The following is a 26,549-nucleotide window of genomic DNA, read 5'->3' as shown; positions in this document are numbered from 1 at the left end:
ACACTGACGCTCCTCTGAGAGACACTGAACAAGCAAAGAGAGCACCTCCAACACTTCACCTTTAACAAGGCGGTGCTTCTTCTGTCTGCCGAGCAGGACCGAGACCAAACCCCTGACCGCGTCCATCCAACCGCATGAAATCGCAGCACCTGCCTCACCTGGACTCTCTCATCCAGAGCCAGTAAGACTGACGAGGTTACTGCTCATTTGGCTCCAACTGGCTCTCAGTCACATCTCACACAGGACTACGCATGGCAATTGACTCCTTGACCGCAGCGGACTCTCACCTGGTCGCTTCTAGAACCGCTGTGACTGGAGCATCTGCAATTCATTACAACTCACTCGCAGCATGCTTTTCCCCTGTGGAAAAGCTATCCCAGTGCAATACCGCAGTCCTTGTTTCACACTATTCAGTTTAACTTTAAATAAAAATAAAAAACCTGAGCCTAGATCAGTAGAAAGAACCACTCAACAAAGGTAAACTGGCGAAGTGCGGTCAGCTGGTAGCCTGCATCAAACTGACCACTTTGTGTCCACCGGGACACTGCACTCATCACTCCTACGGTTCACGTGACCCTCGCACCCGGATCATCCCCCGGGGAGGCCTCAAGGGCCTCAGCAGGAGAGTCTCTTACATGCAAATCCGTGTGTGTGGTTCACTGTGCACACAGATACACACCATGTACCACATGCCCCGCTCGCCCCTCCATGCCTCAAAGCCCAGGAGAACGAGGCCTGGAGGCCAAACACGCAATCCAGTAGTCAGGAGGTCCAGGCGCCATCAACCCAATCCCTTCTAAATTACTTAAAGCCGTGGTTTCGGTTCTTGAGGAACCTATTGTTAGTATCGCTAATACTATGTTGCTTAACGGTAGCGCTCCGAACGCTTTTAAAGTTGCCGTTATTAGACCATTACTAAAGAAATCGCTCTTGACTGTAACGACCCAATGAATAATAGACCTTTTTTTTTTATCCGAAATTTTGGAACAGATTATAGCTTCCCAAATTGTAAAAACACCTTAGCATAATGTATTTGAGAAGTTTCAATCTGGTTTCTGCCCTGGTCATAGCGCTGAAACAACCCTCACCCATATATTAATGATATTCTCATCTTGTCTAATTTGCATCAAAAGTCACTTGTTGACCATGGTATCTTATGCGGTAGAGTTGAATCTCTGGTTGGAGTAACGGGCACTGTTCTGAAGCGGTTCTGTTTGCATTTATCTAACTGCAAACAGTTTACACTGAAATCTGATGACTCCGTCCCTTCTTTGTCTATGGCTGAATATGGTGTGCCTCAGGGCTCTGTGATGGGTCCGTTGTTGTTCTCACTATATCTGTTACTATTGAGAAATATTAACTAAGGCGATTTTTTATGTAGGCAAGACGCAGAGAAACTGGTTGGACAACTGTAATACTCTTATCAGGCTGTTTGTCCCAGAATATATCTAGGCTACAGCTAATACAGAATGCTGCTCCCAGAATTGTTACGAGAACAAAGTAGTACGACCACATAACACCAGTTCTTAAATCACTGCGCTGATGTCCAGTTACACTTAGATCAGGCATTGCTCTGGTTTACCTTAGTGAGAGTAACGATTCTTGTGTTCCAGAATGCAGTCTTCGTTCATCGGACGCAGGTTACCCAAGTAACTGCAGTCAGTAAGATCTCGGCAGGAGTGTGTGCCTTTAGCTACAGAGTGAATAATCTGCCCGCTGTTGTCAGGAATCCCCTGCCTGTCTCAGCCTTTAAATCCCGGCTGAAGACTCGTATGTTTACTCTGGTATATACATGATTTATGTCATTGTTTGCCATGTTATTTTCTTTCAGTATAAAACCCTTTAGTCTTGCTATATTGTCACGAGCATAGGACAAAACCCCTCCCCTCGGACACCCCAGGACAAAACCCCCTCTTTTGAAACACTATCCTCTCAGCTGAAGTGTAAAATAGGAAAAACCTTCTTAATTACATTAAAAGATTAAAAAAAAAAAAAAAGACAAAAGCCCAACAATCCTCTCTGTTGAAATATAAAGTAGGAAAAAAACCTTAATTACATTAAAAAACAACAGAAGCTCTTGTTTTTTTTCTGAAGGGAAAATCAGGTAAGTATATAAGGGTGTTAGCGGCATCAATTCTACTACTACTTCAGCCACTATGGAGACCATGAACAATAAAGGAGGCCCTAAATTGTGTACAGAAGGCTACTTATACACTAAGAAGAGCTCAAACAATACACGAATACGTTGGGAATGTTCTCAGAGGAATGCATTTTCTTGCAAAGGTTGCGCTATTACAGATTTGGAGGTAAAGCAACTACTTTCTATGACTGAGCATAACCTAGAGCCAGAAACACACACACACACACACATTTTCAGAACCGCTTGTCCCTTACGGGGTCACGGGGAACCGGAGCCTACCCGGCAACACAGGGCGTAAGGCCGGAGGGGGAGGGGACACACCCAGGACGGGACGCCAGTCCGTCGCAAGGCACCCCAAGTGGGACTCGAACCCCAGACCCACCGCACAGCAGGACTGCGGTCCAACCCACTGCGCCACCGCACCCCCAGTTAAGCCAGAAACAGTGCACTGTAAACAGTGCACTGTAAATTTATGTTTTAATGTATGCTGATATACAATGCTTATAATACTTTCATTACTGCCGTCTCATTATGTAATAAATTTCCTATTTAATACTTTCCTTATTGCGGTCTCATTATATGACATAAACCACAAATAATAAGAATAATAAAAATGTCGTTACTTGTCCTAAAGGGGTTTTGTTCAGGGGGGGGGCGTTTGTCTGGACCCCATCACTTACTAACCCTTTCCTTTCTTGATGAGCATCGTTTCCCCATGGAAAACTTGAGGCCAACTGTGAAACCAGCACTCCACGTTGATGAAATCTGATGATTATGTGATATGGTAGAGAAGACCTGCGTATGCAAACCGGGACATCAACTTTTTATCATGTAGTGACCATAGTAATCCGTTTTTACAGTGATTTAAAAGTCTTCTGTCTAGAACGCCCAGGAGAGGTGGGCAGCAAATGGCACTTGGACTTCCAGATCTTTTTCGCCCTTGCTTGCTTTTTGGGAGTTTTATTGTCAACGGTCCAATGAGCTCCATAGTCACTAGGACCATCCGAGCCACAGGCTGCTGCAGCACCGGCATCAAAACCATGGAGGTAAAACTGGTCCAAAGTGGGACCGGCCACAAATTCCCACAGAATGGGGCCCACTCGGTCCACTTGGCTGACGCCATTAGCATCTGAATGGTGGCGGCAATTCCGGACAAGAAAGCGAGCGAGCGCAGCCGCAAAGACCCGGAGCCAGATTCCCGGAACAAGGATTTTGAACGTGGCAAAAGGACACAATCCTGAGCAAAACAACCGGCACCTAAGCGCAAAAAGATCGTGGAACGGAGCAAGGAGCACCGTGAGGACCACGCTGATGACCACGGTGAGAACCAGTCCGATGACTACAGTGCAGTGAAGACCACAGTGATGACCTCTCTCAACACTTTCTGCCATGACTCCTGCAGATGTCGAAGTGTGAATCCCAATTCACGTGCAGTCTGCACCTTGACCCCGAGCTCCAAAAGCTCGCTCTTGTCTATGAGCCAAGGTGTTAATTCCACCAAGGTGCCAAGGACCCTTCATTACACTGTACTGAATACAGCTTGGTGTCTGGGCAGGTTGCCATGGAAACGGTGCTCTGAGACAATGGGGGTGTGTGGTGGAGGAGGACGTGGCTAAGGGACGTATTCAGCGGGAGGGCACTTTGCTGACCGCAGGAACACTGAGGAACTGTCTGAACTATTTTGGAAGCACAAAGAGGGCAGGTTGAGAGTGTCCAAAACATCAGGAGAGGAGAGGAAAAAAAAAAAAAAAAAAAACACACACACAAACTTAGTTACCGTACAACTCTAATTTGACCGCGATCCAAACGTTCAAAGGCACTGAGCCAATCGCATGTGTGTGTGAGAGAGAGAGAAACAGCCCGTCCTGGACAATGTGGTGAAATGAGCAGAAATCTCCCCCGCACAAAGGTCACGGAGCTCGTAACCATGGCGATTACAAGAGAGTAGCGAGTGGGGGGGGGCTCAGGGGCCACTTCTTAGAACAGCGTGTTGGGAAGAGGAGGGTGCGGCGTGACCCGGAGGAGGACACACACACCCAGCTCCCAGCTGAGCAGCAGCAGAAACAGTCGCAGGTCGCCACGGTAACAGCTCCTCTGTGCTCCGAATGGACCCCCCATCTCACCGGGCAGGAGGTCACAGGTCACATTCTACGACCGCACAGAGCAGTACCTCCTCACACACTCCTCGCTGTGTCCGCCGCTCCGCTCAGCTCTCTGCTTTTTTTTAAGTTTATTTACCCGACACTTCTCCAAAGCTATTTACACTCATTTACCTAAATACACAGCAGGGTAATCTTTACTGTAGTAATTTAGGGTAAGTGCTGTTGATCAACGTACAACAATATGAGCTGGTTTTACTCTCCTTTGACTTTTGCCTCCAGACCATAAATCCAATTCTTATTACAAGTGATATCAGTGACTTATCAAATGGGGCAGCATAGTGTGTGTGTGTGTGTGTGTGTGTGTGTGTGTGTGTGTGTGTGTGTGTGTGAGAGAGAGAGAGTCAGGAAGGCAGTTTTTTTTTTTTTTTTTTTTTTTTTTTTTAAACAAAAAGTGGACAAGGGTGCAGAACACAGAGGTTTCACGTTCACAGCGGGTGTGTGTTCATGTGGAGCTGTGCTTTGAGCGATGAACGCGAGGGCCGTGTGTTGGTGTGGAATCACGCTCTGAGCTCTGAACCTCCTTCTCAAGGCCCGCGGTTCAGAGGGACATCAAGCTGGAGGACTGACCTTAGGACCCAACACCTCCTTCCAGGTGAGCTGAGGGAGCGCGTGGTGATAAGACCGTGTTTACCGTGCTCGACACACCTGGAGACGGGAGGTGAGGCCCACTTGAAGAACGAGTTCAGCGTGAAGCGCACGCGCACACACACGCACGCACAGGGCTGTGAAATGTTAGAAATATGAACACCTCACAAACAGGACATCAGGATGAGACAGTGTTGAGTCCCTCTGTGAGGACAGACTGCCAACACGCCTGTAAAAGTCCAACAGGTGTCCAGCCAAAGGTCCCTCCCTGGGCCTCGAACCCATGCTGGAGCGCAGAACCACAAGGGATCCAGCAGAACTGAGCCGCTTTCATTGCTGATCTGAACTCAGACCTTGTGTTTGGCTCCACTTGAGCGGCTGAACACACTGAAACAGCGAATTGTTCCGTGTGCGTGTGTGTGGCCTACATTAGCTGGCTAATCTTCTCACCCAAAACCTCCGGCTACGACCCCACACCGCTGAGGTCCAAGGTCTGGACAGAGTCGTGTGTCTAATCCCTCCGTCCATCAGCCGCACACAGATTAGCAGATCAGCATTCTGTCTGTCTGTGTGTGAGAGTGTGTGTGTGTGTGTGTGTGTGTGTGTGTGTGTACACACGCGTGCTGGTGTGCCAGGTACGACCTGATCGCGTCACCACACAGCTGATGACTCAGTGTGTGTCTCCACACAGTGGGGTGAGGGGGTCCGTCTGGCATTGCTCATACACCTCAACCACTCAGGAATGTGGTCTGGGCTTGAGAAGCACAACACAGGATTCCCGACAATCCCACCCCACCCCCACAGGGCCCTTGAACCTCGACTCCCCCGTAACGAAACGAACGCGGTCAACGCTGCCCATCCCCCGACGGCACTACGCAAGGCTCTTCCCCACTCGTCTCTGCGCCGAGACGCGCAGCGAGGCCTTCTGCACCACCCAGTTTCCATGACGGCGCTCCGGTCACCCTCGTCCCGGTTCCGATGAGCCGCGACACGCAGAGACGCACCCCCACGTGTGACTCCGCCCCCCACGGCTGGGCACCGCAGGAGCGCATGGAGGAATGCGCATGCCGAGGCACAACTCGAAACCGACCGAACCCGTTCCACCTGCCCTCCTCGCACAAACACCTAAAGGAGTTCATCCTAGGCTAAAAATCGACAAAACTGGCCTTGACCGCACCGCGCCGTTCCTGCCGGCGACCGCACCGTCGCGTTTACCTGGCTTCGGCTTCCTGTCCACGGTGAAGTTGGTCCTCCGAAATGAGCTGGGTGCCGACTTCCTGTAGATGCTGTTGCGGTCCAGGGAGCCCGTGCAGAGTGGCTTTCGGAACCGGTCGCGGTTCTCGTACTCCTGGTCAAGCCTCGAAAGGCCCGAATCGGTACTCCCCACCAGCCCAACACGGTCCTCACGGTTGTATCCGGCGTTGTTGCAAGGCAGCGGGTCCTCAAATGACCTCTTCTCCCTAGCAGCCAGCCGAGGTGGGTGGTCACTGTGCCACTCCTGATAGCGCCCCCCATTTCCACTGCTGCGCTCCTTGATCCCGGAATCGTCGGCTGTGGTCCGAGGAGCCAAACGTGTTAAATCCCGGTCTCTGTGTTCATACCGGTCTCTATTTTTGCTATCAATGGGATCCTGCCCAATGAGGTCATAGCTGTCAGTCTCAAAGCGGTTGTGACCCTTGACAAATTCAGAACGGTCTCTCTCAACACGGTCACCGTAGAGGCTCTGGTCATCGCGTGCGTGGTCAACGTTAATATGCTTATAGGCATCCTTCTCAGTGCTGTTGGAACGGTCCCTGTCTGTGCGGTCATAGTGGTCTCTGTTTGTCCGATTATAACTACCTTTATTGAGGGGCTCACAGCTGTCCCTCCAAGTGCGGTCGTAACGGTCTCTTTCAACGCGATCATATCGGTATCTATCCGTCATTCTATAATGGGCCTTGGAAGTGGCTTCGTAGTCATCTTTCTCAGTGCGTTCATAACGGTGCCTGTCCGCGCGGTCAGAGTCTCTGTCCGTCCGACCACAATAATCCTTGTTAGTGGATTCGTAGCTGTTTGTTCGGCTGTAATCGTAACGGTTCCAGTCCCTGTATCCCTGGTCTGGGTTAAAAGGTTCATAGCTGTCCTTCTGGATGCGGTCATAATGGTCCCGGTCTGTGCGGTCATAGCGGTCTTTACCTGTCTGATTATAACGATCACTATCAGCGGAGTCATAACTGTCTCTCTGAGTACGGTCATAATGGTCTCTTTCAACGCGCTCACAGCGGTATCTATCTTTCCCTTTTTGACGATCTTTGTCAGTGGGTTCGTAGCGGTTCCTCTGATTACGACCGTTAGAGTCCTTGTCAATGCGGTCACAATTATTTTCTGTGCGATCATAACGTCCTCTGCCTACGCGATCATTTCGTTCCTCATCATGGTCACAGCGCTCTTTCTCTACCAGCCTGTATCGCTCCCTCTCCACGTGGTCATATCGGTCCTGGCTGGAGCGGCCAGAGCGGTTCTGGTCCTTGTCATTGTAGTGACTGTACTCCAGGGGTGCTTTGTCCCTTCCATGAGATCTGTACCAGTAGTAAACTCTGTGGTCGCTGTCTTCATACTCCCAGGAACTACGGTAGCCCTGGTGCCTCCCGGAGCGAGTCTGGTCCTGCCAACCCGCGTGACCGTGTTGCAGGTTGAAGCTCTCATCGCCTCCGCTCCAGCTGTCTGAACTGAGCTCCTCGCGGCTTTTGGCCTGTCTGGGGGGGTACTGTCCCCACCCCCAATGGTCTTCTTGGACACCGACCGCGTGACCCTTCATGACCATGCAGTTAGAAACCCCTCTCTAGACCCGCGCGCAACGGTCATGCCGGTGCTGCACCGCCGCTCCCCATCAGACATACTTTCCCTTCGAATGTCTCGGCGCGACTGCCCCCGTCCTCCAGGATCAGCCACTCGCAGATGCCGTGCAACCTGATCCGAGCCCCGCCCACACCCACCTCCCCTGGTCCCCAGCCAATGGGAGGCGTCGACCGCGTGCTTGGCCAGCTGGCTCGGTTAATCGCCACGCCGGGTCACATGGTGAGGGATTACTGTTTGTCGGAAAACAGACCTTCCTGCTCCTTTTCTCCCTGACAGAACAACAGGGATCACGTCCACCAGCGTCTCCACAGGGGGCGCTCTTCCTGCACCTCCTGTACACGGACACCGCGACCGAACCGCAGTTACACCGCTGCACAGTCAACGGTCCCAGTCACCACTGTGATGTCAGACTTTATATTTTCTAACCACACCTGTTCAGTATTGCAACCGCTCTAAGAACACGAGTGGTCAGGACCGCTTGGGGTCCGATGACCGGAACGAGACCGGAACCGTTCTCCTGGGACTGCGGGGACCCCCGAGAAGACACGCCGCAGGGGAAATGGGAAGAGACTGCTCATTTACGGTCGGCGGAGCTGGAGAAAGTGGATCGCAGGCTCACAATGGGCCATTGTTTCGGTCTTTGTGGAGGGAAGAAAACGGGGTCTGTTCACAGCGCCGGAGAGGGGATACCCCCGCGGCCTCGCACCCGACTCCAGCTCCATTCCCAGCCCTTGTCGCCCCACATCACCCCCTGTGAATGAAACGCTCCCCGAGACGCAGCGAGTTCCGATTCCTGCGTTCCAGTGCCGTTTCTCTCGTGGATCTGAGCGTCCGCAGCACAGGCATCGAATATATAACAAATATATATGTCCTATATGTAAAATGAATATACACACAGAGTTTATTTTTTATAGAGGGCTCTTCTGACACTGAGCCAAACCAGAGTGCTGAACAAAGGATCAAAAAACTTCTGGGGGTCCAAGTGCCAATGGTTGCCCACCCCTACTGTGTATTCTAGAGCTTAAAAAAATTACATACATATATACAGTATGGTACGTGTACATACAGCGGAACCTCGGAACTCGAACTTAATTCGTTCCAGAAGGGCATTCGAGTTCTGAATCAATTTTTCCCATAAGAAATAATGTAAGATGGATTAATCTGTTCCAGACCCCCAAATGATTGCCTATTTAAACCTATGTACATACATACCTGATGCTAAAACCATAAATAAGTGTAAAACCAACACACACACACACACACACACACACACACACTTTCTGAACTGCTTGTCCCATACGGGGTCACGGGGAACCGGAGCCTACCCAGCAACACAGGGCGAAAGGCTGGAGGGGGAGGGGACACACCCAGGACAGGACGCCAGTCTGTCGCAAGGCACCCCAAACGGGACTCGAACCCCAGACCCACCGGAGAGCAGGACCCGATCCAACCCACCGCGCCCCCACCCATAAATACATGAAACAAAACAAAATAAAATGAAATACAAATGAAAATTTCCAGGAGTTTTTCCACCTTATCAATTACCTGTGGTCTTTGCTTTGGAATAGATTTCGCTCCTTTAGCAACATCAGTTGCTTTGACGGTCTCTTTATTTTTCAGTACAGTGCAAATCGTAAATTTAGGCATTCCATACTGTGCAGCCAGATCAACCACGCCAACACCTCTATCGTCTTTTTCAACTACTTCCTTTTTAACCTCCATCGTGGCTCTCACTATTTTAGTTCTTGGCTGATTGCGTTCGCTAGTAACCTTCTTAGGACCCATGATGGCGTATTTAATATAAGATATGAAGAAAACCACAAAAACACGTAGAAATTCACAGCGTAATTCAGCGAGATGTTCGCTCTGAGTTTTCGGGCAAGACTGACTCATAGCGAGTCATACACGTCATACACACCCTTTGTTTTATGGGGGGGGAAAAAGACGCGTCACGTGTCCGACAGGTTTTAGCCTGAAAGGTTCATCGGTTTGAGTTCCAAAATTTCGTTCAAGTTCTGAGACATTATTTTCCTCGAACAACTCGTTCGAGTTCCGAATTGTTTGAGTTCAGAAGCGCTCGGGTGCCGAGGTTCCACTGTACACACACGCAGCATATACAAATTTATATTTATCTGACAATTTTCTAAAACGACTTATGTTAACACACCTACAATTATTTAGCCATTTATATAGCTGGGTAATTTTACTGGAGCAGCTGAGGGTAAGTATCTTGCTCAAGGGTACTGCAGCCAGAGGCGAGATCCGAACCTGTGACCTTTGGGTCCAAAGGCAGCAGCTGGAACCAATACAATACCAGCTGTCCCCAGAATGCATGCATGGATGGATGGATAGATAGAGAGAGCAATTGTGAGATAGACAGAGAGAGCGATTGTGAGATAGAGCAATAGATGATAGAGTGACAGAGACAGAGTGATAGATGATAGAGCGACTGTGAGATAGATAGAGCGATAGACTTTTTAATGCAATGGGCTTATTACAGTACAACTGCATTTCTGCCCGGGTGGGAAAAATGTCGATATAATAACGCCAGGTGCCGTTTCTCTTATTTCAGGCAACGTAAGGTTGTTCCAGAGTCTTGGGTGGCTGCCGAGTTCACGTATTCCGTTCACAATGAGTAAAAGGGAGCACGGAAAAGCCAGGTAAAAAGCACACACCGTGCTTCCCGCAGGTCTGCTGAATTTTTAAATTTAATGCGCAACCTGTTTTTAATTCAAAAAGACGATAGAAGAACGCTCACCAGTGAAGCACTTTTCCAAAAGGAGAACAAAACAGCTTAAAACACTGTTAGGGAACAAGTTAGAAGAGTAGCTGTCTTCAAAACACTGCAAAGCGTAAGATTTATTTAAAAAAAAAAAAAAAAGCCTTTAAAAATGCACCACGTTAGTAAGTGTTTCTTCCATGGCATTCAAACCATATTTAAAATATATATTTAAAAAAAAAAAAAAAAAATCACTGAACGAAAACATTGAAAACGATAACTTAAAACTTTCAATTTTAATTTGAAATATTTTTGTTACATACTGTATTGCCCGCCCTGAGATTTGCGGCTTCATTCTTCTGAACTGTGTTGACTCAAGGCTGCACTGTGTGCAATAAAGCGCGACAGACACCAGGGGTCAAGGGTTCAAGTCCCCGACCGCAGGAACGTCACTGTATTCATATTCCATCATGCAGTACAAATCGCGGGGACACGAGACAAGGAGGAGGAGAACCCTCGCGCGACACAGCGGTCATTTCCGGGAACACCCCGACAGCCAGCAGGGCTCAAGGAACGTGTGACCGAACGGCGTTTGATCTCGTCCCCCTGGTCTCTGCGACACCTACCACACGATACGCTTTGAATGAACGCTCCACCCAACCGGTTATAACCAAACATTGAGGGTGTAAGTGATGATGAATGAGTGAGTCACATGCCAGGTACCCCCCCGCCCCCCCATGCCACCTAGGAGCAACTAAAGCAACACAAGGGATCAGCTGTTGGTTAAAGGTCACAGTGAGAGAAATGGTCAATGACAGCGACTCACTGAAGGTTGCAGGTCTGGGATCGGGAGTTCTGCAAAACGTGGAGATTGGGAGGAGGAGCTTAAACCTGTGGAATGGATTCCGATCCACTGCTGGACACACACGTAGCGGACCGATTGCTTTCGCACGTCCACCTCAAAGCCGTTACTTACGCGCCACGTTCTGGTCGGGCTCCAGGTCAGGTGACTCGACTAGGCGACTCCCAGAAACCACACAATAAAAATACACTTATCAGGGGTGTGGACACAGCTGTGTGTACGAGGGGGGAGCGCTTACACTGTGCAGCTTTTTTTTTTTTTTTTTTTTTTTGCATCAAGTGTGAAAACCTCAAGGTGGCTAACACGCAGCAGCAGATAGCCCAGAAGCCATTGCAGAGAGACGGTGCTCTAACACACCGATGGTGCGTTTGCGACATGACTCTTCAGACATGAAGAGCTCAGGCGTCAGAAAGGAAACGCTCACGGAAAGGAAGCTCATTGTTTTCTCCTCCAGCAAGGAATCCTTTCATGTGGAGGCCAGCAACCGAGCCCCGAAGCTCCGCCCTGAGCACAAAGCAGCTCCCGCCTGGCCACGCCCACAGGGCGCAGTTCAAGAAGGTGGGCGAGTCGAGCACGGACTCCAGTTGAACAGTCTAGAAACGGGTCATGCCTACTCCCTTACTGTAATCTAGCCCAAGTACCCAGGGGTGTGGTCACACCATGTGGGCGGGCCAGGAGAGAAAAGGGTGGAGCATCCAATTACTTCCAACCCACTGCAGTCTCCACCTAATCCCTAGAGGTCTGTGGTTTGAACTTCAGCGGCCTATTAAAAACACAACAGCTTGTCATCATTTCATTTAGCCGGTCATATGGTTAAGGACCTGAGCCCCTTGGGATGTGGGGTTCTGCAAATGGAGGCACCCACCGGTCAAAACAGAATGCTATAGACTAACAGAGCTCCACCTACCTGACCTTTCACCAACTTAAGTGAACGACGACCTTGCTGAGCTTGGATTCGTCAGTATCCATGAAGTCCCTCTCTAGCAAAGTCCCTGTTGGTTGGTATCAATAAATGCAGCGATTGTGGGAGCTCCTATTGGTGGCTATAAAAGACCTTCCTTCCTGGACAGCCGACAACAGGTAAATTTGCTGAATTTCACAAGACCAAGAAGTAGGCCCAACACGAGACAACGGTCCTCTCAACTTGGACTGAGAACCTCAGATCAAGACCAAGACAGCTGGCGGCTTCCCAAGATTAGCGTGTTTTAACATACGACCAAAATGATGCCCAAACCCCGCCTCCCACTAAACCACACCCCAAACTCCACCCACCACCAAAACTCCACCCACTACCAAACCACACCCAAGTACCCCCGACCAAATCACATTCTCTCACTCTAACAGGACTCGCACTCCCCTGGGGAGTAGGTAAAACCCCAGAAAGGAGGTTCACGTGGCAATGACAGCGTGTGCTCCCTCGGACCCCCGGCTTTAGTTCCCGCCCACACTCACCCTGCAGCTGCTGCTGCTCCAGGCTCAGGGTGTCGATGTTGAAGGTGCACAGGTCCAGGTTCTCCAAGGCCTGCTGCCGTGACGCCTCGTCCTGCTCCTCCTCCAGTATAGCCCGCAGCTCCTCGGCTGAGTGGTTGTACATCTCGAGGTCTCGCTCCACCTCCTGGAGCCGCAGCAAGAGGGCCAGCTGCTCCTGTTCCTTCTCCTGCATCTGCTCCAGCCTGTCACTGACCTCCACCGGGGGCTCCTCCTCCTCTGAGGAGAGAGCCTGGGAGATACGATCGGCACTGCGGCGGGGACACGGCTGGGGCGGTCGCGGTGCCTGTCGGGCTGGTCTGAAGGGAGAGGGATGTCTCTGGTGCTGCTCCGTAGGAGGTAAGGGCCCCTGTGGGCCCCTTAGCATCCTGGGACGAGGTGGAGGTGGTCTAAGGACCTTCCGTCTTTCCAGGGAAGAAGGGCAGGAGGACGAGGCTGCAGGAACCTCAGGCAGAAGGGTGCTGGGCGAGTGGGCGGAGCCGCGGATGATGTCACTCTCGCTGCTGTAGTCCAGAATGGAGAAGTGGCGGGACACTCTGGCCAGGTCATGGGGCTTGCGGCCCGGAAGGCTCCGCTCAAACTCGGCTAGCTGCTGTGACAGCTTCGTGTCCAAATCCCTCAAGCCATTGCGGCCCCTTGTCCCGGAAGGGTGCAGAAGGTCCGCATCCGTGGCGCTGGCGTAACGGAACAGCGTCCTGTGTTTACGCTCCTCGGGCCATCCTGTCGAGGCGGTAGCGGAGGTGCCAACGCTCCTGGTGTCTCCAGAAGCATTTCTGCCTGCTGAACCGTTCTCGTGGGCCCAGTTGTAGCGCTGAACCATCTGATTCTTCAGGCTCAAAGTCCTAACGGCAGGTGATGGCGGACCCTCGCCGTTCCCCAGTTTCCGAAAAGGCTCCCGGTGGGCCAACAGCGGGGGCAGGCTGGGCCGGGGTGGTTTTGGAGGTGTAGGGCTGCCGGAACTGGTTCTCTGGACCGGTCGGTGGGCAGGAACGCTCCGCGTGGGTGTTGTTGCGTCTCTGGCTGGGCTCCTGCCGGTCAGGATGCTGTGGTCGGACTCATGAGGCTCGGAACTGGAGACCGAAAGGCCCCCTGGGTGCGTCGGGTCAGCGGAACTGTGATCTGTCCTTCTCTCCAAGTAGTCCAGGTCCCACGCGGTGAAGTCCACCTGGCCGTCCCAGGCCTGGCTGCGGTTCGAGTCGGGCTGCCCGGAGCACGCACCCTCTGCTTTGTCTCCGGAAGCTGTGCCATCCTCCCCCACCTGGGGGGAGTTGCCATGGCAATGCTGGTCCTCAAGTCTGACGAAGCGATGTGGGAACACTCCTCTGCGGCCTCGCAGCTCGCCCTCCAACCAGCCATCCTCCAGCGTGCTCAGCACCAGGATCCGGTCGCCTACATCGAAGTCCAGCTCCCCCGGCTCCAGGGCCCGGAAGTCATAGAGCGCGATTCCATACAGCCCGTTTTCCGGCTGCACCCGTTCCTCCACCTCTGCACCGTGATCCTCCACCCCATCCTCCTCCTCTTCCTCATCCTCCTCCGGATCGGCATAGGTGTCGTAACGCTGGACCTCCGGTGACTCCCCCACAGTGCGTAGGGGGGCCAGCAGCTCAACAAAACCCTCGGGAAAGACCCCTCTGCGGCTCTCGAGCTCACCCTCCAGCCAGCCGGGCTCTGGCACGCCCACAATGGTGATGATGTCCCCCTCGCGGAAGTCCAGCTCCTCCTCCAGCTGGGCGGAGAGACCCATCAAGGCACGCGCCTGGCCCAAGGCATGACCGGGCAGCTCGGAGGCGGCAGCCGCCCGCTCGCACAGCTCCCGCGAGCGCACGGACAGGTGCAGCTCCGTCACGCACGACAGGGGGAAGATCCCTCGGGACCCCCAGGCGTTCCGCCCGCGCAGCCAGGAGCGGTCCACGTCGCCCTCGCTCGCCACCACGTCACCTGCAGGCCGGGAGAGAGGCAGCCGTGATCCTTGAGCACGGGTCCGAGCAAAGGCAGGGCACAGGGAGAGGTAGGGGGCATTAGTCTGGGTGGAGCTTATTAGATCATTAAGGGAAGAGGCAGCTGGTAGCACAGAGGTTAGAGCTACTGAAACTGATCTCTGAGGTGGCAGGTTCGAATTCCCTGAGAAAAGTACTTACCCTAAATTTGCTTCAGTAAAATTACTCAGCTGTATAAATGGGTAAATATCTTAACGCTGTAACTTGATTTGGCAGAAAGTATCAGCTAAATGAATAAATATGTGCGTAGTTGGACTGGAGGCCAAGAACCGAACTGAACACCTGCCAGGGAACAGACACCTTGCAGATTTGGCCCATTAACCAGAGGGAGGCAGAGCAGCCGAAACCGTGGCTGAAACACCCCTGTGGGCAGGGAAGCAGAAGTACCTTCAACCACAAGGTTACAGGTTCACAGCTGGGGGTCAGCGAGGTGCCCTTCCCCTGCCAAACAGTGCTCAGGGAAGCATTTACACTGGTAAGTCATAGTAAGCACACAGCTGCCGGTTGCATTCCTCCGTGCTTAGCTTAATATCTCAGTAAACACGGCACTGCGGACAGGAGAGTTCAGTGTGGCTGTGGTCAACAGCGTCCCCTACTGTTCACCCAGTGAAGTGCAGCCTGAGGTCCACTAATAAAAACAGTAACATGGGATCTACACAGACCTCTGGGGTAAAAATGGAGTAAGGAGCTTGTATCTGCCAGGATGTCTACGCATTTCTACGAAGCGTCCCAGGACCAAGTACCGATTTAGTCTACGAAGGAGAAACGCTGACCAAACTGGCGTCTCCAGCTGACACGTTCGTGCTACGGGAGTACGGTAAACAGCACTAATCCAATGAGGAGCAGGCGCAGTTTGCGGTTTACCTCGAATGCCTGAAACTAAGCCTCTTAATGCCAGCAGGTTTGATGCTGAGGCCAAAGGAGAGGAGAAAAAAGAAAAGCAGAAGTAAATCACAATTACTGGCTGAGAAGTACGGGCATGACCAGGTGAGAGGGAGGGGGGCTCACCTCGCTTGAGCGGCAGTGTGCCGGATGCCGCGGCGCCGTAGTCGCTGATGCACACGTAGAGCTTGTCCCCCGGACCGGTGCTGGGGACGGTGACGACCTCCACAAACGTGCTGGGGAACTGGCCTAGAGGGGAGGAGAGGAAGCCCAGAAGATCAGATCATCAGCACAGAGCGAGATGAACAACTATGCAGCTGGGGGATGGAGACGGAAAAACAGCCATCGGAGCGTTAAAAAACAAAGGAATTCCTTCGGTGTTGGCAAGGCAGTTCTCCAGGAAACCCGGGAAAGTAAAACAATAGATGGAACCAGCTGTCGGAGGGGTCTAGATATACATACGCGCACACAATTTCGATCTATGCGCACACGCAAAGGGGCCTTGGGCAATCACCCACCCGTGACTCCATCCTTGTTGCCGAGCAACCAGAACTCATCGACCACACCGAGCACCTCGATGACATCGCCGGTGAACAGCGGGAGCTCCTCGGACACGCTTGGGCGGAAGTCGAAGATGGCGCGCACCACACTGCCGGGTTCCATGGCTCATCACCTGCGGAGGGAAGGGGCTCAGTTCACAAATAATCCCCGCATGGACCGCCCGCCGCGACCGAAAGAACGGCAGCCACTCCCCTGCTGGACCTCAACAGACGCACGTGCGCGCGCAGATCCGCACACACCCTGCAGGCCCTGCGCTTATTCAGCACACAGGACAAAGGGGTCCTTTCTTTTCCACTAGGAGCGGTATGGACACCTGTGTATCTGTGTGTGATCTGCACAGAGACCTCTCAACCCAGAAGTTTACACTCCCAGCAGAAACAGCCCCACACACACACGCACAACATGACACCTGGCTCCTGCACTGGTGGGGGAAGTGGGCATTGCTGCAGTACGCACTGCCGGCCACTAGGTGGCAGGAGTGAGTGCCTTGTACAGCATGGGACTCTCAGGGGACCAATTTAGGTCACCGTGTGTGTTATTCCAGCAGGGCGGATTCAGCTCACACACCAGGCAGATGAGCGTGAAGGGAGTCTCTGTTCTGTGGGGAGGGGGACTCAAACCCTGACGTCCTGGTCTGGGGGCGGGACCCGAAATCATCTCACGCCACAGCACGTCTAACAGGGCGTCGGCCGGGAAAGAAAGCGAGAGCCAGAGCCGATGGATGCGAACGCTATGAGTCAGGCAAAGGGGAGCCAAGCTCTGAGTGCGAGCACATGTGTGTGTGTTTTGTTTAACATCCTGTGGACAGTCGTTATTTTTAAGAAAATGTCCCCAGGAGGGAAATAAACCCCCAACGAGAGACATTACCGAAACGTCCCCAGAAACTACACACTTTGGATGCCTTTTTTTTTTTTCCCCTTTCTCTGCACTGAAAGGGCTGAAACTTCTAGATCATCATCATCGCAGACGTTCCCATTTCCCTGGTTGGGTGGAGTTGGGAATTATTTTTTCCATTACAGCAGGACTGAAATTCCCATAAAGATACAAAACAAGCATGTCTGGCAGTGTGTGAGAAAGAGAGAGAGAGAATGTATGAAAACACACCCCTGAAGACCCACACCATTCCACACCGTTAGAGAAGGGTCTCCATCTGCTCAGCACACTGGGGTCATCAAGGTCATCAAGGTGTGGGTGGGACCACTTTGTCTCCGCCCATCTTCCCCGAGGGGAGGAGTTGAGGCCCAAGGCATTCCCCTAGAGTGGAGGGCTCCCCTTCAGCCGTCCTGTTCTGACCCCCCCTCCCCCACTGTGCTGGCGAGGATCGATGGCATTCCCCCGCCCCCCCCCCAGCTCAAGGCTCGCTCTCCGGAAAGCAGCTGTGAGGCAACATCGGCAATGAGCTCACCACAGAGCCTTAGTCGTCCCGATGGGGGGGGGGGGGGGGATCCATGCGAGCAAGAAAGGCACACGACCCGACTCCCATTGATCCACTAACATGGCACTCACTTGATTAAACCATGGTAATCCATCTTAACTACCCTAATTCGCCTGCACCCACACACACACCTGGCCAGTGGGGGGCACCAAGGAAAGGGGTCACTTGGGAAATGCAAACAGCTGTGCACACTCACCTGTGAGTGTGCTGGGGCAGGGAAAGACCCCCCCCCCACCGTCTATTAATATTCATACCTTCCTCAAGACGACGGGACAGGACAGCCAGCTGTGGAAACAAGAGGTGTGTGTGTGTGTTTCCCCTCCCGGCTTGTTGACACCCAGCCCAGTGAGCGTCCTGCCAAACCCGAGGAGACGGCCGACCGCGGAGCGCATCCAGAGGCATATTAGCGGTCGAGCTGGAGGACCGTGCGGAGCTGTAACCCACCCATCTTCACCGTCCACACAGTGGGAGGACACTCCTCTATCCCCCCCCGTCTCCATGGAGATCACCCTCCATCCATTGTGCCCTTGCTCCACAACTCCGCTCACTTGCTTGGCTTCTCGTTGCCATGTCAACCACTCCCCCCCCAGCGTGCCAAAACACCTGATTGCAGGAGGACAAGACGGTATTTATAGAGGTCCAACTAAGTGCCCCGTCCTCAGGGCAGCGATGGACACGGTCCAGGCCGCTGATTAAACACGGACCCAAAATTTACCACTTTTAAATCTGTTCACATTTCTATGCATCGTACCAACCACACCGCTGCATTTATTCCATAGCGTTCTTAGTTTAGCACTCAGTTACTGTGAATTGTACCGTAGTAGCAATAGTATATGTTGTACGTTGTCCTCTACGTCACACCGTGGTCCAGGAGAAACGCTATCTCACTCCGATGTGTTCAAAAACATATTGCGGAAGTGACAAAGCTGATTTTGAAAGGGGCCAAAAGGGTCCAACGAAGAGCCCCCAGAAGTCTTAAGATTAAAACCAAAAGTGTTGGAGAAGTTTAAGGTCCCAGATCCAGAACAAAGTGTGTGTGTGTTGGGGCATGAATCACAGACACTACAAATGGTAAACACTATGAGCCTGGGACCACAGCCAGGGAGGGATCAAACTGCAAACAGAAGTCCCTGAAGACAGGGGAGCGCTGGGGGGGTGGGTGGGTGCACAGACACACTGGACAGGGTCCCACACTGGAGGGAGGGGGAGGACAGAGCGACTCCAGCGTGTGGCACAGGCAGCAGGATCTCCGCACGCAGCCGTGTGCCCGCTCTCCTTCTCACACGCTCACAGTCCTGACTGTATAGAAAAACCAAACACCAACTCACCACCATACAGCGGAACATGCAGCAAAAATGTGCAGAGCACCAGTGAAACTGTGTGTGTGTGTGTTGGCACATGTTGGTGGGGGGGTGGGGGGTGTTTGGGTGAGTTGGAGCGCAGTGTGATCTGCTGACTCTGCTTCAGTTATCGAACTCCGACATGAACCGGCGTGCTGCGGCGGCCGGGCGGCTCCGGTCTAGAACTTTCCGCAGCTGCACCATGAGGGGCTCCGTCGTCTAGCACCGCATTCCGGTGGAGATGGGGCGAAGGATGCGCACCGTCACTGAAGAGGGTAAATCCAGGGAGAGGAACACACTCTCACACACACACACACACACACACACACACACACACACACACATTTGTAACACTACTATATTCCACAGGCAACTCGGAGCTGTGTGTGTGTGTAAGAGCTCAGTGAGCTCCTCTCTGACAGGGGTGTACACACTACCACAGCTCTCCACACCTGGGACACGTCAGATCCACATCACGTGTACGATAAACACCCCCCCACCACCACCACCACCAGAGGTGGCTGTTTCCATGGCAACGCAGTCAGAGGTTAAAGGTGTCAAGAACCCCTCCACTCACCAGCAGCTACAACAGTGCGGCAAAACCGGAGCTTTACGACTCCACGAAGCCTCCCTCCTGCTATTGGCCACACCCCCTTATTACACTAAGGCCCACATGCTCATCTGACAAATTTCTGGACTTGGCATCTTCTCCCTCCGTCATCTGTATCGTAATATTTAACTTTGATCTCTAGTCTTGTTACGTTTTTACAGTCACTCTTACTGTAAACCGTTCTCATCGTTTTATTCCATTGCTCACCTTCACTCATCACTTGTCTTTGTCACGGTGGTCCAGAGCCTATCCCAGAATCACGCTGCAATACTCTAAGAGGGGTGCACCCTGAATGGAATGCCAGTCCCTTCTTTTGTTATTTTGCACCATTTATATATTTTATTTAGCTTTCAAATCTGTGATATAGCACAAAGTGTATTACAATAATTTCTACTTAATATCATCATCATCTTCTCCTCCAGTTAAGACAGACCCTGTCTCGTGGGTATTCCGAGACATTGTGGAAACCCAGGATGGGGGCTGTCCACCCTTTCTTGGCCCAGAGTCACAATCATTGGCTACGGGTTCGAGAGCCACAGTCATTACTGGAAAAAGTCAGTATGTCATATGCTATGGATAGATCTAAATTTAAATATATAATATATATACACATACATATATATGGATGTGTTCAAGTGAGTGTTTAACTGTAACCTACTGTTAGGCTGAATTTAGAATATTTACAGTAGTTATATTAATATTAATTTATAAGTGTTCTGCATGCTGGACACCCCTAGTTAGGACCGTATTTCAGTACTTCAGCTGGGATCCACCCCTCCCAGAAAGCATCCGAGTGGTGGCACTCCTACGTCATCTTCAACGGTGCTTGGTGAGGTCAAAGGTCGTGGAGACTGGCGTGAGTGTCCCCTGGGAGGGGTTGGGGGTGAATGACTCATGTACAAAAACAATTTACATTGAGGACGTCGTGTAGCAGAACACATGGTGTCAGGGCACAGAACCGCAGTGATTCACAGCATTCGTTCCAGGGGACCAGCAGGCGGAAGACGTCCAACACACACACAACCAAGGATGTAAATCAGGGCTCGTTGGGTTGACAAACATATTACCGGGCCTGGTTTTCCCCTGGAGCCCATGCAAAGGGGAGGATAAGCCCACATCTGCCTGACCCCCCCCCCCCACACAGCTCCCAAGGTGACAAACCTCTGGACACTCTCCACAGCTGTGCGAGATGACGGTGCGGGTGGAAAAATGCGAGGAATGCTTTTGTTCATTCGTTCATGCTAAAATCACAGGGGGTGAACTTCTAAAAATAATAATCATCGCCACCACCATCGCGCCGTCGAGAGACGTGACCGCAGCATCACACGTGTGCATGCGCTCTCCCGCTCAACTAAATACAGCCCACTACAGAAACCTGTGTGTGAGTGAGAGGTTTCAACAACCAGAAAAGCTGCTCGGCACAGCAAGTTTCACACAACGCAGCCATCGTATCGAACATCGCGGCACAGCAGTTATTTGCTCACAGGTATGAGAGACTCCCTTGTCCAGGAAATCGAACAAACACCTTTTGTTGCCAAATCCAGTTCCTTAAATGCTACCTGGGTCCTGGTGGTTCATTTCTCTGGGTAAGAGGAACAACTAACTGCCTTGGACCTGCACTCCTGAAATTGACCCGGTCAACAGAGCCAAACGTGGCTGTGAGCTCCTTGAGTGTCAGTCATTGGGATGAGTGAGGCTCCTGAGCCACGACAGCAACAAGTGACATACTGGGCCATGATGTTTATCATCATCATCATCATCATCCCAGGCTATCAATGGCTGCCAAACAGCCAAGAGTACACAACAGCTCTACCAACCAGCAACAGGTCAAAGTAACAGCTCAGCAAACCAACAGCAAACCAGTATCTCCAAGTAACAACTCAAGAGAAACCAACCACTTTACTAATGAGTCTACAAACCACTGACTCCACAAAAACATTTCTACAGGCTAACCAGCAACTTGACAAAGTAAAAGTTCTATAAAACAACCAGTGATTTGCTCTACCCACTAATGGTTCCACTAATCACATACTCCACCAAGTAACAGCTCTGGAAACCAACCAACGGCTCTAGAAACCAATCAATGGCTCTACCAACCAGTAGCTCCGCAAACCAACCAATAACTCCAACCAACGGCTTGGCAAACCAACAACTCTACCAAGTAACAGCTCTACAAACCAGTATCTCCAAGTAACAGCTCAAGAGAAACCAACCACTTTACTAATGACTCTACAAACCACTGACTCCACAGAGAAACATTTCTACAGGCCAACCAGCGACTCGACAAAGTAAAAGTTCTATAAAACAACCAGTGATTTGCTCTACCCACTAATGGTTCCACTAATCACTTAGTCCACCAAGTAACTGCTCTACCATCCAACACTTCTCCCAATGGCTCTAATGGTTCTTCCAACCATGACTCCACCAACACTGTGGCCCACCAGCGAATGGATCCACCAAGTAACAACTCTTCCAATGACTCCACCAACCAATGGCTCTACAAACCATCCCACCAACAGCTCCACTCATCAGTATCGAGCACTCAACCAATCATCGAAGTATCATTTTGTTGAAACGAAGAAACCAGACCTACCAAAAAAAAGTTCAGAGGACCCCTGTTAAAAGCAGAACTACAACCATGGCTTCACATCCCACACTAGTGTGGACAGCTTCTGAACTAAATAATGTCCATCACAGACACAAAAGAGATCACTTTGTGATACACTAAGTGGTACAGTTTTACTCTTGAAGAACAGTTTTTTTCCATCCTCATGAACACCTAGATGTTGTTATAACAATCCTACAGAAGAAGGTCTTCCTTGGAAAGAAAGTCAAAGCAGGTCAACGTTTTCCCTGGAGCTGCAACTGCTCCAGCGAGAAGAAAAAGAACCAAACACCTGCCATCAGGCTGCTGCCCATCAAATTCACCTCACATATGACCACAGCATTTGCTTTGCACTGGAATGGACCGTGGAGCAAAGTTACCCATCGGAGACTTCTGTAGAAGAACATTGTTGTGGGAGAGCAGCAGCTGCGCTGAACAAACGAGCAGCTCGAATGTCACCACACAGGGACACCGGATACTCCAGGTGAACCACATGAATTATTGAAGAGCAGCGGCCCAAGGGGGTGTTTCTGAAAGGGCCCCCTCTCCCCCAAGGCCAACGTTACGGTCAAAGAGTGAATGGACCACAAACACGCCGTTCTTCTCACCGTTGTCTCTCCAGTTTCTTTCATTCAAACAGCAGTCGAGAAGGACCACAAAGGCCTGCTTGTCCCGCCAGCGTCGTGGGCTTGAAGGTCACGGAGAGCGTATATCTGAACGAACGCTCATTGCGTCAAAGAGCCACGGTCCATCCTTTTGCGGGAACGAGGCAGAGCTGTGACGCAATGTCGTACGCTGACGGACGGCCATCCTCCTGGCTGGACCGGAGCCTCAGCCTGGAACTACCCCACAGCGAGGGTGTGAAGATGGACACATGTAGCATAGGCGTGAATCCAAATCAGTGCCCTAACTTTGTCAGGTATAACCGTACACGGTCTAACGCGCACCGGCCCGCAGGTTGGTCCCCATGGAGTTCAAAGCCTGGGCTAAGCTGGAGGTGCAGCTTCATTTCGTCTTTCCTGCATAAGAGAAGATCCACGAGTTTAAGTGGGAAACTTTTGCTGAGGGCGGCGCGGCGGAAAGCCGGTCCCGAGATTCGAACCCGTCACGTTCTGTTCGCGAGCTCAGAGCTTTAACCGCTTGTCTGCGGAAGACTCTCCATGGCGCCTGGTGGCGAACGTCTTCCTCGCAGGGGAGGAGCAGGACCGAGCCCTTAATGGCATTACGGCTTAAACTGCACTCTGCTGGCTCTCCAGAGACTTCATTTGTTTTCTCCGTGGGGGGGGGGGGCTGCGCTGGGGCCCATGTCGGGGCCCTTATTCCCACATGGCATTCGTTCCAAGACCCTGCAAATTCTTCCAAACAACTGATGACAAACGTTGGCCGATAGACAAAATAGGACGCGACCCCATAACCGCAGCAGCCTTCTTGCATGCACCGACAGGGCCCCGCGCAGAAACTGGCGCGGACCCAGCGGACGAGCGAAAACCCTTTACCTGTGGCGGCTAAAGCAGGTAGAAGTCCAGCAGTTCCGCACCCATCAGAAAGGAGCTGCCCCTACCGCAGAGGACCAGAAGACGGGATGCGACACAGCGAGGAATGACAGCAGCCTGTGGGATCAAATCCCAGAGTCTATCAACAAGGCACTCATTCACTGTGTAGCCCCTCAGTCCTAAAACGCCAGGAGCGGTTATGAAAATGACCATCATAAACAGGAGCAAAGAGGTTATGAGCAGCCGGACACGTTCAATGAACATGACAATCAATACACGGGATCGTCTCCGCATGATCAATATATGGTCGTGATCAGCGTTTCCACTTTGACTTTGAACACTTCACGCTTTCAGTTCACTCACTGTGTGATCGCGTGACCGCCCATGAACGTGATACTTTTATCATGTCTTTTACCCGCCGTCCCCATTACTCACCTCCGTCTCTCAGAGCTCCGCTCCAGCTGACCGATCGCGATCGATCCGAAAGATTGATTTGATTGACTGATTGATTACTAAGCGATTTAATAATTAAGTGCGGCTCCACCCCGCCGCCTTCAGGCTCCCTTTCATTCTCCTTCAACGTGAAACTTGTTTAAGGTGTTTAGCGAGCAGGTCTCAAGGCTCCGAGCTGCGCCCGCGAGGGAGACGCTGTCACGCCTGCGGACGCTGCCTGACTGCACTCTCCGTCTCCATGCTGACATCGACACCACCGCCCCTTGCGGGGTCCTGCGCGCTTGCGGGTCGTCCGCGGCGCGCCTGATGTAAAAGCGGCTCCTCACCGGCCACCCGCCGAAAGGGTCCTTCACCCCCAGGGTTGTCATTCTCGCGCCTGAGGGTAAAGAAGCCTTAACGCGATCGCTGACAGACGGGGTCCTCTTCTCTTTGCGGGGTGTCCTTAAGCCGCCTGATGGGGGGAGGGTTCTAATCCATTGTTTCGTTGTGAGAACGCTGTGGTCCTCTAGTTTTGGGACATTTTTCTTGGAAGCCATTAACCATTAATTAACTATTAGTTATTTACATGCACTGTTCGTCGGCCAAAATAGTCTGTACTTACATTCGGTTTTGGAAAATGGCTGAGACTCAATGTAGGGGAGAGTGGGGTAAGATGAGCCAGTAGGTAAGTTGTCCCATCCCTGTATCTAGGCAACTACGCACAGTTTCTGTCACGTGACCATAATTTTAGAACGCTTGGATCATTTCTATCTGCCTGAAATGGATTGAAGCACATGCGAGAAGCGAGTAAGTATTTTTTGTCGCATCTCAAAGTAAATTTTCTGCATGCCAAGTATAATATTATAATGTCAATTTTAAAGCATATATAATATAATGTATTATCCAAGTCTAAAACTGTGTTATACATTGTGGTTTACTAATGTCTAAATCCACATGGATTAATTAGTTAAAGATGAGCCTGAATTGCTGCCCTTTTTTTTTTTTTTGAACGAAATGGTTCCTATGGGGCAAAGTGAACTATATGCTTTGGGGCAAATTGAGCCGGCGGTTCAACTTACCCCACCCTTAGATACCCAACTCTTTACACACGCACATACACAGATGAATATAATTGTATTTAAATGTATTATTGCATAACTTGTTTGCTTTACCACATGTTACACATTGTAGAAAAGCCATCATGCCAAGAACCTACAAGAGAAAAACGAACCGTGGCTCAACAACAATTGAAGAGATGGAGAGGGCAGCTGCTGATGTCATGGGTGGGAAATCCATCAGATCAGTGGCAAAAGACAGAAATATTGACCGGTCAACCCTGCAGAGGTATATTAAAAAGAAGGCGGTAAAGGAAGTAAAAACCGTAGGGTACAGTGGAACAGCGGAAGCGAAGAGGGTCTTCACAGAGGAGATCGAGAGGAAGCTTGCAAACCACATCAAGAAGCTTGCTGACCAGTTCCATGGCCTTACTCCAAAGCAATGCTGTGAACTGGTTTTGGAATTGGCAGAAAGAAACAACATTCCTGTCCCCAACAACTGGAAAGAAAAGGGTTCAGCAGGTAGGGTGTGCAGAAAATGACGTGAAGTAGTAAGCAGGGCTGTGGAGTCGGTGCAAAGAACCTTCAACTCCAGTAACCCAATAATTGCTTCCGACTCCACAGCACTGCCCAAAAGTTGCACATTATTTTAGGGTTTGACTTATCCAGCGAATATAGGCCTAAACCTATATTACACCTCTAAATTTTGGGGGCCGACTTATATGCCGGTGTATATGGTACATTTAGTTGGAGTCGGTACATTTTTTCTGACTCCAGTAACCAAATAATTGCTTCCGACTCCACAGCGCTGGTAGTAAGTCAGTAAAGGCTAATTTGTATATAGTTAAATACAAAATCATGATGGAATGATTTACAGACTTCCTTGTAGGTCGAGATTGGTTCAAGAATTTTATGGCACGCCGCCATCTCTCCTGCCGTTTGCCTGAAGCGACGTCCTTGGGAAGGGCAATGGCCTTCAATAAACTGTCGGGGAGTTCTTCGATACACCTGAAAAACAGGCAGTTGAAAGGGCTCTACAAGAGAGGGAAAAAGAAAGTATAATGAAAGAACAAGGAAAGCTCGAGAGGAAACAAAAGAAGGAAAAATTCAGTGTACAGCAGCTCTGAGGACACTGATGTTCCTATCCCACTTGATGACACTTCTGAAGATGAGAGAGGTGAACCTGAGATCTTAGATCTGTTGGTGACTTTCTTATAGTCAGTTTTGCCGCCCAGTGCAGGAGCTACCCTTACACTGGCTTGGTTGAGAGCCTTGAGTTCGACAAAATGAGTGCAAGGTTTTTGAGAAGAATCCAGGCAGTGAGAAACCCACCTTTGCATTCAAA

At 51.2% G+C, this 26,549-nt stretch overlaps 1 protein-coding gene across 3 annotated transcripts in view; it reads right to left on the bottom strand.

Annotated features, from left to right (window-relative positions):
* The window catches only part of dnmbp (dynamin binding protein), a 35,741-nt gene extending 11,340 nt beyond the window's left edge, over positions 1-24,401 (bottom strand). The window contains exons 1-5 of one of the 3 annotated variants that reach the window (XM_029250716.1): positions 24,153-24,401; positions 23,721-23,834; positions 16,192-16,346; positions 15,800-15,922; positions 12,759-14,732 (exon numbers count right to left, since the gene is read on the bottom strand). In XM_029250716.1, coding sequence (XP_029106549.1) covers positions 12,759-14,732; positions 15,800-15,922; positions 16,192-16,336 — 2,242 coding nt within the window. In that variant the 5' untranslated portion in view covers positions 16,337-16,346; positions 23,721-23,834; positions 24,153-24,401. Of the gene's footprint in view, positions 1-6,102; positions 7,793-12,758; positions 14,733-15,799; positions 15,923-16,191; positions 16,347-23,720; positions 23,835-24,152 lie in introns of those variants that run through there. The other 2 variants (XM_029250717.1, XM_018762652.2) reach the window with 2 other exon arrangements.
* Between the last annotated feature and the right edge of the window lie 2,148 nt (positions 24,402-26,549).

Source organism: Scleropages formosus, chromosome 3 (assembly GCF_900964775.1).
Source record: "Scleropages formosus chromosome 3, fSclFor1.1, whole genome shotgun sequence".
Taxonomy (NCBI): Eukaryota; Metazoa; Chordata; class Actinopteri; order Osteoglossiformes; family Osteoglossidae; genus Scleropages; species Scleropages formosus.
Note: the sequence above shows the minus strand (reverse complement) of the source record. Positions and strands in the feature narration are given on the sequence as shown.